Genomic DNA, 14,283 nt, shown 5'->3' on the forward strand with positions numbered 1-14,283 from the left:
ACACTGGATATCAAAATCATATATCGACAACTCAAATAACGTTGAAGTCTTGTCACAAGCATCATCTTGTCTTGTCAAGTATCGCATTTTTACTTTCTTTTGCAAATATTCCAAATAGTGGTTTATGATCGGTAAATACCTTAAACTTTTGTCCATACAAATACTTATGAAATTTTTTGATTGTGCATACTAGTGACAGCGCTTCTAAATGAAGGATCGGATATTTCTTCTGAGCAGAGTTTAACAAAAACGATGTGAAACAAATTGTTTTCTCTACCACAGAAAATTATAGAAAAGTAGTATCAAGAAGTAAGTTCTTTGAGTTTTAGCATTTTTAATTGTATCTATCTCACTAGCACACGGCGACAAACCGTTTTTGCTAATAATATGTCCCAAATACTGTAACATGTTCACAAAAAAATTGCATTTGTCCCAATTGACCTTGATATTTTGCTTTATGGACAATCTATCCAAAACAATAGAAAGCTTCCGTTTGCAGTCTTCCATATCAACTCCAGCGATGAGAACATCATCCAAATAGACGTAAACTTTCTCAATTCCTTGCAAAACTTGTTCCATTATCTGTTGGAAAATAGCTGCACTAGAGGAAGCCCCCCTGTGGCAGCCTATTATAAGTGAAAAGACGTTTTATAGTGTTAATTACCATGAATTTCCTTTAACGTTTTGTTAATGACAACTGAGTGTACACTCTGAGAAAAATCTATGCTAACTGCGTTTCTTCCGATTGACCCCACGTTCGTTTACGTGCAGTTTATACTCGATTAGTATAACCTCGGTATCCTCGCCGTGTAACAATTTAATCTTGCATATGATGACAATGATGACAATGATACTTTTTGCCCAGGGAAGTCGAGACAATTTCCAATCCGAAAATTGCCTATACCGGCACCGGGAATCGAACACAGCCACCCCAGCATGGTCTAGCTTTGTAGCCGCGCGTCTTACCGCCCGACTAAGGAGCCTCTAAATTAAGAGCACAGAAAAACAACTGTACACCCTGCCAAACCAGCAAAAAGATGTTTAGCAACATGTAATTGGTATGTATTAGAAATGGGCAAAACGAATCACTTCGATGAACGGATCCGATCTGGATCATTCACACTAATGATCCGGATCTTTCAACCGGATCGGATCCTTAGAACGAAACGCAAGAAGAATGCAAAATTGGGAAACGTTAGTCATTCAGGATCACACTTTTGAACAGTACAGACAATAATTTCACCCTTTTTATTCACAAGCAGGTAACAATGAACTTTTCATTTTATTATTTCCTTCAGAGCATAAAATAATCACCTTCACGAAGCAACTTCGGGCCGAATATTGACAAACGTCGCATGACTATTCAAAACATAGAATAACTTACTCAGTTTTGTTCTTCACATATTCATTCATTTGAATGGTACTGAGAATTGTCACTGCGTTTAAAGAAAACATAATTGGTCTTGATTATGTTGACTTTTCGCACTTAAATTGTCCCTCAGTTCAAAATCGGGGTCAGATCTATGTGCGTAATTGTTGAAATCATAATTTAACTGTTTAGTTTTACAGTAATTTATTAGTTTACGAAATCTAAATAAATACTCAATCGCTCAACCTTTAAGGAACGTCATAAGCTTTCCTAAAGATAGGTGTGTCAGTTTTTAAAACCAATTCGGCTTCATAAACTTGAATGGGAGTTGAAAAATCCTTAATGAACACATCAGAAAATTTATTTCTAACATAATTCATTACGTCGTTGCTTTTGTTGTCAGTTAATTTGTTCATCGTAACTTTTTTTAATCAAAATAGTGTCGCCTTTCGGAAAAGAAAATACCCAACCAGGTTCTCCCAAATAAAGGAATAAAATCATGATCACAGTCTAAAACCAAAAGTTGTTATTCCGAAAATCAACAGAAACAATAACTTCACCAGCAATTTATAATCTGGAACCGTTTACCACAGTAAAATTTTTCAAACTTTTCTTAAGTTGCCATCCGGCAAACCTATCAGGATTGCGATCCTGCTTGTCGTCCTTAAAATTGCAATACTCCGCTTGGAGTTTTAGTGAGAACAAGAAGTCACTGGCTGTTTCACCAGGTTGCTGTACCCGAGACCCAAATTTAAAACGCTGGATCAAAGCGGAATCTGTTTTGTCCAGCTTTTGCTTCAACTTTTCGATCAACTCGTAAAAAACTGAACATTAATGTAAAAGCTCTGAGAAGAAAAAAATCCAAGAGGAAAAAAAATTATCCTTCCTGTCCGCTGCCGCTACTTTGTTAACTACTAATTTCGTCACTTATTTTTGTCAACATGTGCGCACTGCTGAAAAAAAAATCTCAAAAATGAGAATTAAATTAAAATCAATTTCATCTCATGGCTCCGATATTCATCCCATCAAAAACAAAGCAATGAAAAGGTATTTAATACCTTTTCATTGCTTTGGTTTTTATTGGAATGAATATCGAAGCTATGAGTTAAAATCCCTATTTAGCGACGAGGTAATCGCAAAAAATTAGCGCATTATTTTGACAGATCAAAGTGAAATTTAGAAAACTCAAATATTCATCTATTAATTGCAATCACTGAATTTCATTTGATTGTTAAAAATTGTGAAAAGAAAGAGCACAATTTTTGCCAACTGTGTAGGAAATCTCTGTGTGGCAGTTTTTTAAAAGTGCAACGCATAGTGAGCATTCATCGATTGGGAGTGAGCATCGTTCGCATGCGGTAGCCAATTTTCTCCATCCAGCAACCCTTAGTAGAGCTGAAGTCATTTATCATATCACTTATGTTAATATACCATCAATATTACGTTCTATCAATGCTCAGCACTGCACTGCATTGTTTTACGTAGTTTACTTCGTGCAATTGTGTCTTGTACACAACCCTAAGATTTTTTGTGCTATTGAGCATATACCATAAAAGCTTATGTGTTTCAGTCAAAATATACATCAATAACTGATGGCTGATGGTTCTTTCCAATTAAAGTAACACAACTATAAAAACTTTAAAATTGTTTGACTCTACACTTGGGGCAGTTTATTTAATATACAATCTAATGAATAATTGCTAAGAATGTTATACATTCTAATTATTCTAATTATACATTCTAACCCTCTCTTATTTGTACCCGGACGACTAAGAGCTGATTTCTTCACCTCCGTAAAAGGAGTTTCAATAAAGTTAAACCCTGTTTAAGCGTAAGGGTATGTACAAAAGAGGTTATAAACTACAGATAAAGATTGTCGCTGTCCGAAGCGTCTTTTCCTAGTTGGAAGCTAAATGTCAGGGCAAAATCCATACGATTTGACAGCTCTGTACCCAATATGTTTCGGACAACAGCACAAAAGGACCGAAGCGACAATCTTTCACTGGAGCTTATAACCTCCTTTGTATGTACCATCTAAGAAATAGATGGAGATGAAGAAACTCTCCGTAAATGGCTTATCATAATACATATAATTTAGTGTCTGCCGTATCGTGAGAAAGTCTATGACTTTGTTGTTCTAATACTAAGAATACGAACTATCTAAAAACATTTTTTATGTCGATAATTTGAATACCGTGTTTTTCCGTTCGAAGTTTAGACATCCGATAATTTTCCGAAATTCTAAAAAGATTACTGTTATAGTTGTGCCTTTAAGTTGAATCAACTTATGCTGTGGGAATCAATAATTTAACTCCAGTAGGGTAATGCATTGAACGTATTAACGTATTATAATTGAAATGTAACTTTCGACCGATTATATTTACTTTGAGCATTACTGCCGTGAATCGCATATATGTCCCATATGAGTAGGAAACCCAGCAAAGATGGGACAGATATGCGATTCACGGCAGATTAGAAAAGCATTAATAAATACAAATCCGTTCCGATTGTTAACCTATGTAGATGTCAATCCAAGAAGACAGCATTAACTTCGTTTTAAACAACATGGAAATAGCTCAGCACATAACATGAGGATATTGAGTTATGCTATTTTTAGAAAGCGATCAATATCTGTGATGGAGTGCCATTAGTTTTATTTCTTATCACTAGAACATTTTTAGCTTGATAGTTAAATGATATTTCGCTGCAATTTTGTATATTGTTGCCTGTTCTTTTATCTCTTATATCAAAAATCCACATGTATCATGTTTTGTTATTCCGTTGATGGCCTTTGTCTGGGTTACCAGCTAAGAATAATCCGAAATATGGTAAAAATTGCAACATTTCATTTATTATTGAGGAGACTCATCATCCGTATTTTCAATCTACATAGGCATCATCGTAAATGTACCACTGAGTTAATCAATGTTTTTCAACCCTGTTCAATCATTAGATAGCTTATTTCGATCACTAACAAGTCACCGCCATATCTAACGGTATATCTTAACTACTACAATGCCTAAAATAAAAATGCCATTTCTGAACAAATTCACAACCACACATCTTCCTTCGTTAGATCATCGGATCCTCCTCGGTGAGCTTCACCAAAGCTCGAGAAGCCTCCCACAGCTTTCCCTGAATCTCCTTGTTCTGCACCCGCTGATTAATTTCCGTCACCTTACATCCTCGGAAGTATTTTCCGCTGATTTGTGCAACTTCCGGTGTCACCGTCACGTACACCGTACATCTGGCTCCTTCTTCGGGCGTACGGAAGCACCACTGGATGGGCTTGAACACCAAGTTCAGTGGGAAGGGAATGTTGCGCCAAATGCCGGTATCGATCACTCCCGGGTGAAGACAGTTGGCTGTGATGCGAGTCCCCTGCAATCGGCGGGCCAGTTCCTGGGTGAACATGATTTCCATGAATTTGGACAAGTTGTACATCTTGCTCGGCACAATGGAGTACAGCGAATGCGTCGGGTTGATGTTACTGAGATCTCGTTTGACATAGGCGTAGCGGTACAGCTTGGAGGACACGACAACGATTCGGCCTTGGTCGGATTTTTTCAGCATATTGATCAACAGATGCGTGAGCAGGAACGGTCCGTAGTAATTGGTGGCCAGCGAGAATATCAGCCCATCCGGGGTCACTTTTGCTTTGAGACCTTCCGCAACGCCAGCGTTGTGGATCAGGACATCGACGACTGACTCGGAGGAGAGTATTTCATAGGCGAAAGCACGTACCGATGCCAGTGAGCTCATGTCCACGTGTTTGATAAAGACGTTGGTGTTTTTTGACTCGGCGATGATTTCATCTGCGAATTAGAAGAAAAAAAAAACATGATAAAGTTTATAATTAAGCAAGAAGCAAATTTTTGGGACAAATTTTTAATAAGGAAACATTTAATAAAAAAACGGCATACAAATTGTGCCTTTCTTGAGCACTAACGTTGTATGTAATAGGGCACTGCACGGACTGCTTTGTCTCTTTCTCGCTGCAAGGAAATTAGAAAACAACAAGGCCAGTAAACGTCAAAATTTATAAAGAACGAAAGAGAAAGAGATTTGTCCGTGAAGTGCCCTATTAATTGTACTACACCACTCATAAAAAATCTACTCCTCCGCTAATTTTTAATCGCAACAGAAAATGAGCGCAAGATAATCACCTAAGAAAAACATACCGCCAGAAAAAAAGCTAGTTTGATATTTTTGAAAATTCGGCCGACACGTGGTGGATTTTGGCGAAGAATGATTTGATAGCATGTGCTATTTGCACCGCGGATATTTTTTTCAAATCTATCAGAGCCTTGGAAAATGATCAAGAAAGTTGTTATTTTGGTTAATTGAATTAATGGAGGCGGAAAACGAATATTACGTAGCCTAGGATATATTTGAAGCCTCGGCATATTTTTTAAAAGACACTGTTGTGATTCTCCACCAGAAATTGCAATTCAATTCTCGAAACGATTCAAACAAGCTGACTATGCAGGTAAACTGTCGTACAAGAGCGTTGTCGAATCGATATGCGCAAGGAAGCTTCAGTTATCTCAACATTTCGTTCTGACGTAGATAGCACTTCCTTGCGATGCACGCTATAAAAAAACTTCGATAACCCCCAATATACCGATATACCGTCAAGGCTTGACGAAAATTCCGTCAATTCGTCATTAACATTAACAAAGGTGTAAAAAGAGCACTAACCTATCAGAAGAAAAAAAAATAATGCTGACGCTTGCAAATGTACAAATCATCTGCACAACAGCTGTAGGCGCCAATGTCGTAAATGAATAGCTTGATCTCAAATAATCATTCTTCCTATGCAAAACAGGAAAACCAGGGAAAGTAATTGGGCAGTTAGGGGTGTTATGTACTTTTGAACCTAACTTCAAAGACTCATGCGATCAAATGCCTAGATCATGGTAGAGTGAGTGATCACCGTTGAGTGAGCGTACATGTACAATGTACATGTTGTATATGTCGAATACGTTTTCGCTTGAATGTTGTGCTGTGCTGAATAACTTTAATTTCTTTTTCTGTTATTGGGAACATAGTGGTCAGCTATGAACGAACCAAATGATTACTCTAGAACTGCGTTTTCTGCACGGGTACATGAAATAGACATGATATGCGTAAATTAGAAATATGTCCGGCATAATATTATCTTCATTATATCAGGTGCTGTTATATGGAGCATTTCGTCGATTATCTCTAACTTATTTATGCCCAACGTACTTTTGCATAGCGGAGTATACCCTCTCTGCACCATCAAAAAGAGTTCAGTTGGCAAGCATATGTATTATCGTAGTCTGCTCTTAATTTACTAATCCTTTTTAATTAAGACATTCAGCACTGGTGCATCTCAGCCTGTTCTTCCACAGCAAATCAATGGAAACATAGGCCAAAAATTATTAGAGTCATAAGCCAAAAACAGTTAGTTACGCGTATGAGGCTGCCAAATAAACCTACCAAAGTGGATTGAATAAATTATTCAGTTACGATAAAAACATATTTAGGATAAAGAAAACTTCAGATCAGTTTTCCATAATATTTGCCAGATCTATAGATTCAAACAAAAGGAACTCGAATGTGCAATACACCTAATTTTCGTCTCCAATGCTGTTGTTGCACGTCTATGGTACTAAATGCGAGCAGATTATATTGTTGTGTTTCTAATACAGGTGGATTCCAAAGCAGAAGGAAATAACAAATTTATATCTTGTTGTGTTACTTAATGTAACAGTTTTCCTAACATAGGCTATTATAAACTTGGTGCTTGGTGCTGTGCAAATAACTAAAAACTTTGAAATATAACCAATTCTGTTATAATTTTGTTCAGAAAAAATGTTCAAAAAATGATCATCGACGGTTGATTTCAGGAAGCTCCGCAAATCCGTACTTTATTGATAAGCAATCGTCTGATCTTGTACCACACACAGATGTTATGGCGATTGCATATCAAGCGTTGATCATGACGGGAAAAATCAACGAAGTGATCCACGTTGGCGTTGACGTCCATTGAATAATTTTCGTTTACGTCAAGGTATCAAGGCTTTCATTACGATAACTTTGTTTATGTTGAAGTTGATTCGATGAACATTCTACTTTTATTCATTAGAATGCTAACGTCATTGAAACATTGTTCACGTTAATTATAACATTGAAGCATTTTTTACTTTCTAACGTCAACGACGTACATTGTCGAATGTCGCTAGCATTTCTCTAAAAGTGATACCGTAATTATCATATTTGGTTTTGTTCGATTAACCCTTTGGTTACCGACAAAAAAAAACACCCTTACGTTACCGACAGGGTACCCAGGTACCCACGGACTTAAAATGATCATAACATTGTCAGTTTTTCACCGATTTTGACGATTTTGGTTGCTACGGAAGCAGGAACTTACCCACTATTCGATACATGTTACAGAGAACCGATTCAGATTACCTGGTAACCGGAATTCCGGATTAACTGGGCCAAGTCCCAAAGTATGTGTAAATTGAAGATATATATTCAACCAAATGAAGATTTCTTGCGTAAACTTCGTTGGAAATTCAAAGAATATAACTTAACTACGTTACAGGACCATCTTATGAATTAATCCCGGAACGGTTATTCCGCAAACAGGTTCCCGTCGGGCCTAAATTGGCCACAAACTTATTCTGAAGAAACCCTGGCAATATGGGAATCAAAATTCATGAAATTGTTTTGGAAGCATGATCTGATAAGTAATTGGACCATTGGATGGTTTGACAACGGACCGGTCATCCTGGAACAGGTTCCCGTGGGGCCTAAAGTGACCACAAACTCGTTTTGAAGAAACCCTAGCAATATGGGTATCAAAATTCATGAAATTGTATCGGAAGCATGATCCGATAAGTAATTGGACCATAGGATGGTTTGACAACGGACCGGTCATCCTGGAATAGGTTACCGTGGGGCCTAAAGGGGCCACAAACTTATTCTGAAGAAACCCTGGCAATATGGGAATCAAAATTCATGAAATTGTTTTGGAAGCATGATCTGATAAGTAATTGGACCATTTGACAACGGACCGGTCATCCTGGAACAGGTTCCCGTGGGGCCTAAAGTGGCCACAAACTCATTTTGGCGAAACTCTGGCAATGTGGGTATCAAAATTCATGAAATTGTATCGGAAGCATGATCCGATAAGTAATTGGACAGGTTTCCGAGGGGACCCTCATTTAGAAGTAACACTTGCTATCTTCTTTTTCCGTTATTTCTTTTCAAAACAAACTTAAAAATTCTTGACAGGTACTCAGAAATGATTTATAATGAACCACAGGCGCTGTAAGTACCATTGGTGTTTGCTGAATAATTTACAAAAAATAAAAAGAATGACTGAAATTTTCAAAAAATTTTGTGGATGCAAAATGGGTCAAAAAGGTGACAAAAGCGGAACGTGATGAAATCGGGTCGAAAATGTGATAAAGTCGGAGGTAGATAAAATCGGGGAGTGACAAAATCGGGTCAACACTGTCACTTCTCTCTTCTCATTTATCTCATTTCACTTTTCACTTTTTACTTTCAACTTCTCACTGCTCACTTCTTACTATTCACTCCTCACTTCTCATTCGACCCAATAACCATTCCGCCTAACAGCCATTCAGCTTGATGACCCAACATCAGTCCCATCTTCTTGGAAAAACAAGTTTCCGAAAATATTTCAAGAATGTTGATGCCAAGGTGTCTTCTAAATGAGTTTGTGCCACTAAAGCCTTTCGGGAACTTGTTCTAGCATGACTGTTCTGGTTGATATCCATTCTATGGAATAACATGTTTCAAGAACAATTCCAAGAATGTTGATACCCATATTGCCAGGGTTTATTCTAAATGAGTTTATGGCCCCTACTGGCCTTCCGGACACTTGTTCCAGAATGACCGTTCCGGTTGATATCCATCCTATAGTCTCAACTGCATAAAAAACATGTTTCCGGAAAAATTTCAAGAATTTTGATACTAATATTGCCAGGGTTTATTCTAAATGAGTGTTTGGTCCCTATGGACGCTCGTGGAACCTATTCCAGATTGACCGTTCCGGTTGATATCCATCCTATGGTCTTAACTACATGGAAAAGAAGTTTCCAGAACAATTCCAAGAATTTTGATACCCATATTGTTAGGGTTTGTTCTAAATGAGTTTTTGGCCCCTACGGGCCCTCCGGGAACCTGTTACAGAATAACCGTTCCGGAAAATATGTTTCCAGAACAATTCCAAGAATTTTGATACCCATATTGTTAGGGTTTATTCTAAATGAGTTTTTGGCCCCTACGGGCCCTCCGGGAACCTATTACAGAATGACCGTTCCGGTTCATATCCATCCTATGGTCTGAACTACATGAATAACATGTCTCCGGAAAAATTCCACGAATTTTGATACCCATATTGCCAGGGTTTATTCTAAATGAGTTTTTGGCTACTACGGGCTCTCCGGGAACCTGTTCCAGAACAACCGTTCCGGTTCATATCCATCCTATGGTCTCAACTTCATGGAAAACATGTTTCCGGAACAATTCCAAGAATTTTGATACCGATATTGCCAGGGTTTATTCAAAATGAGTTTTTGGCCACTACGGGCCCTCCGGGATCCTGTTCCAGAATAACCGTTCCGGTTCATATCCATCCTATGGTTTCAACTATATGATGTTCCCGAAACAATTTCAAGAATTTTGATACCCATATTGCCAGGAATGAATTTGCGGCCACTATAGGGCCCACGGGAACCTATTCCGGGATGTCCGTTCCGAGTCCATATGATCACGTGGTTGGGAAGTCATAATCCTCGAATCTTCTGCGAAACTGGTAACTCAAGGTACAAGAAATCATCATTTGGATTCTATAAGATCAACTTCTCCATTTTTGAGACATGGTCTAGCAAATCCGGAACTCCGGTAACCAGGTAATCCGGATCGGTCCTATGTGACATGGATCGGATAGAGGATGAATTTCTTAATCCATAGCAACCGGAATCGTCCAAATCGGTTGAAAACTGACGAAGTTATGGTCATACCAAAACGTGGGTACCCGGGTACCCTGTCGGTACGTTACGGGGTAAAAATATTCAGAAGCCCCTCCCCAAGCCCCCCCTTACTAGATTTTCATTTTCGTACCACCCAAACCTTAATTTTGCCGAGTTTGAAGATGTCTTCTTCTTCTTATTGGCATTACATCCCCACACTGGGGACAGAGCCGCCTCGCAGCTTAGTGTTCATTAAGCACTTCCACAGTTATTAACTGCGAGGTTTCTAAGCCAGGAAACCATTTTTGCATTCGTATAGGTATCATGAGGCTAGCACGATGATACTTTTCCAGGGAAGTCGAGATAATTTCCAATCCGAAAATTGCCTAGACCGACACCGGGAATCGATCCCAGCCAGCCTCAGCATGGTCTTGCTTTGTAGCCGCGCGTCTTACCGCACGGCTAAGGAGGGCCCCGTTTGAAGATGTCACGGAGTTTCAATTTCCTGCGATGTTTAGAACCCTAAAAAAATTTCACTTGAAAACGAAAAAGGTACCCGGGTACCCTGTCGGTAACAAAAGGGTTAAACAGTCACATGAGAGTGCAGCATTGTCCGGTTGTTGAAGGAAAGAATTTGTATCACGAGTAGTCCTGTCAATGACCGTATGTGGATACGTAAAAATAAATTTAATTACAAAACGTTTTATTTGTGCAGGGTCAATAATAAAAATGTTTCAAGAAAGTATTGCAAACCATCGTACATCAAAAAACAAATCTAGCATAATATGAATACAAACAGGTGTTGGAGTATGCTAATTACATGATTCAGCCATCATGGATTTTTATATGGGATAGCCAACGAGTTTGTTTATGTTTTGCACTGAAAATATTTTTTTTGCAATTCCTGATCGTAATACATGGTTTACAGTTCGTATTTGAATGATGAAACGGCCTACTTTTCCATACCATGACCATCATGCAACTTCAATGGGTTGCATAATAGTAGTTTGTGCAACAAGTTGCAAAAAGATGATTTTTTTCAGCACGAGTTGTACGTATACTACGAGTGCAGAAAAAATCGAGTTTTGCAATGAGTTGCACACGCTATTTTTTGCAATGACGAAAAATGAACTTTAATTTGATGAATCTGTACCAAAATTGTAAAGTCTGATTTACTCCACATGATTATTCTTGCCAATAAAATATGTTGCTGCGCAGAAAAATCAGATTCCATGTTGCCGTGCCACATTGCATAGTTCGATAAGCCGTGAAGCGATAGATGTACTTGGCTTTGGAAATTTTTGATGTCATGTCCACCAAACTATTTAATTTCTTACAGGGTGCATAGAATACACTATTTGAGCACTTACCCAAGCTAATTCAGCATAATGTAGTCATGTAACTACTGTTCTGATGTTGGTTTTTCATTATAGCACCCAAATGAGTGTTATAATGAATATTATGCAACCCATTTGAGTTGCATAATATTCATTAAAGCACCCATTTCGTTGGTATGGAAAAGTAGGCTGTACATTCAAAGTTAATTGCCTATATGCCGGGTATTAAGCCACCCGGAGTGGAAATTAATTACTATGTCTGAAACTTGATTATGCATATGTACAACATGTGATAGATTTAGTTCGGAAAAGGTATTGGAGGGTAACCGCCCCTTCGGTGGGGTTTGATCCCACGACCCCAGTTCGCATGACAGGTGCTTTCCCTACTAAGCTACGAAGGACCTCCGTCGTCCACCGCAGCTTAGCGGGTACTGATGAAACCAAATTCCCAGCACCAGGTACCAGCCGATCTCTCGCAATTCATTTTCAGAACTAACTCTCTCAAATGTATTTTTGTACACAATGTCAACCAAGTAGGATGAGTATTTAGTATTGTCCGGCTCCTACACACTTGCCTCATCAGCAACGGCGCTCAATGAAGTAGGGTTGTGTAAGGTTGTGCCAGTTTGGTCGTCAGATCCCAACACGACCACACAAGCGAAGAGAGATCGTCACTCGAGATCAGTACATTCAAAGTTAATTGCCTATATGCCGGGTATTAAGCCACCCGGAGTGGAAATTAATTACTGTCTGAAACTTGATTATGCATATGTACAACATGTGATAGATTTAGTTCGGAAAAGGTATTGGAGGGTAACCGCCCCTTCGGTGGGGTTTGATCCCACGACCCCAGTAGGGAAAGCACCTGTCATGCGAACGTGTGGAAGTGATTACGGGGACCTGGTTCCCTCAGGGAAGCAGACAAGTTTCGATAAGCCATCTTGCGACATGTCAAACTTCATGATTTTGGAAGACAATCTCGATAGAAACATTTTTGAGAGGTTTTGGACACATTGGCCACGTTCGAAAGTGTTACAGGGAAGCTGGTTCCCTCAGGGAACCGTACAAATGTTGAACCAGGCTCCCGGGGTCACTTCCGAACGAGGCCAATGTGTCCAAATTCTCTAAACAAACTTCACATATTGAGCTTGTCCTTCAAAATCATGGAGTTTGATATGTCGTAAGATGAGTTTCGACGCTAATCGACATTTTTCCACTTTCCTTAGGGAACCAGGCTCCCGGGAACACTTTCAGACGTGCCAATGTGTCTCAAAAACTCATCTATTGTGCCTATCTTTCAAAATCATGAAAATTGGCATGTCGCAAAATGGGTTTCGGAGCTAATTATAACTTGTTTACTTCCCTGAGGGAACCAGGCCTCCGTGACCACTACCGCACGTGGCCAATGTGTCCAACATCTGTCAAAATTTCATCTGTTGAGATTATCTTTCAAAATCATGAAGTTTGACGTGTCGCAAGATGGGTTTCGGAGCTAATCGAAACTTGTCTACTTCCCTGAAGGAACCATGTTCCCGAGAACACTTCCGGACGTGGCCAATGTGTCCAAAACCTCTCAAAAACTCATCTTATGAGATTGTATTTCAAAATCATGGAGTTTGATATGTCGCAAGACTGGGGTTTACACCAATTGAAAAAGTGTCCACTACCCCAGTGAACCAGGTTCCCGGAACATCCGGAACCATGATCCAATTGTATCAAAACTAACTTCTGATGCTGATCTATGATGATTGACCACGTTTGCATTAACATTCTGGGTACCTTCGTTCCTTTATCAATGGTTTAAAAAAAGACCCGTTTTGACTGCACCTGACCCAGGGCCAGGACCCCCCTTAAAAAATCCGACCGCATTGGTACCATGGTCAAATCAAGTAATGTACCAAAAAATTTACATGATGACGCTTCTTTCCTAAAAATGGCGATCGGACGAAAAATGAGCCCACACGGGTTTTTTCAATTTTGATCTCTAGGACAGACCGAAATGGGTTTAAACAAGCAATCGATTCAGCAATGCAATTTACCTTTCAATTATTATCAACCAGCAAAATATATTTGCACGAATGTGACAGCTAATGTGCCGAAGTTCAGTAATCCTCTTGGCTGATTAAGTCTATTTTACACCTCGGGGAAATTTTCCGCCTGATTTTGGTCCTCGTGTCTTTCAAATGGGGCCGGAATGTTGGAATTAAAAAACAGACAGGAACACCAGAGGTCGTATAGACTGAACAGTGAACACTTTACATCTAGCATGAGACAATGGACAGGACACATAACACCCAGTGGACCAGTGGGGAATTTTTCAATCACGAAAAGTTTCCTCCGTACCGGGGTGGGAATCGAACCCACACTCCATAGCACATGCGTCTAGACGATTGACGTCGTTAACCGCACGGTCACGAAAAAAACATCGCTTTTGTGGGCTTCGTGGAAAAGATAAAACTAAATATTTTGATTTTAAATCTAATTTGAAAGTGCATACCACTCAAGCTCATTCGTTTAATTTTGAGATCCATAACTAAGCTGAAATTTAGCAATTAATTGGAAAATATACACCCAAAAAAACAAATCTGACAATTATTGT

General features: G+C 39.0%; 1 protein-coding gene across 5 annotated transcripts in view; it reads right to left on the bottom strand.

Moving 5' to 3' along the window:
* Window positions 1–3,999: 3,999 nt before the first annotated feature.
* The window catches only part of LOC134224622 (retinol dehydrogenase 14), an 86,402-nt gene continuing 76,118 nt past the window's right edge, over window positions 4,000–14,283 (bottom strand). For all 5 annotated transcript variants that reach the window (XM_062704050.1, XM_062704049.1, XM_062704047.1 and 2 more), the window contains exon 4: window positions 4,000–5,184. In XM_062704050.1, the coding sequence (XP_062560034.1) occupies window positions 4,442–5,184 (743 nt within the window). In that variant the 3' untranslated portion in view covers window positions 4,000–4,441. The remainder of the gene's footprint in view (window positions 5,185–14,283) is intronic.

The sequence above is a fragment of the Armigeres subalbatus genome, chromosome 3 (genome assembly GCF_024139115.2).
Source record: "Armigeres subalbatus isolate Guangzhou_Male chromosome 3, GZ_Asu_2, whole genome shotgun sequence".
NCBI classification, from domain to species: domain Eukaryota; kingdom Metazoa; phylum Arthropoda; class Insecta; order Diptera; family Culicidae; genus Armigeres; species Armigeres subalbatus.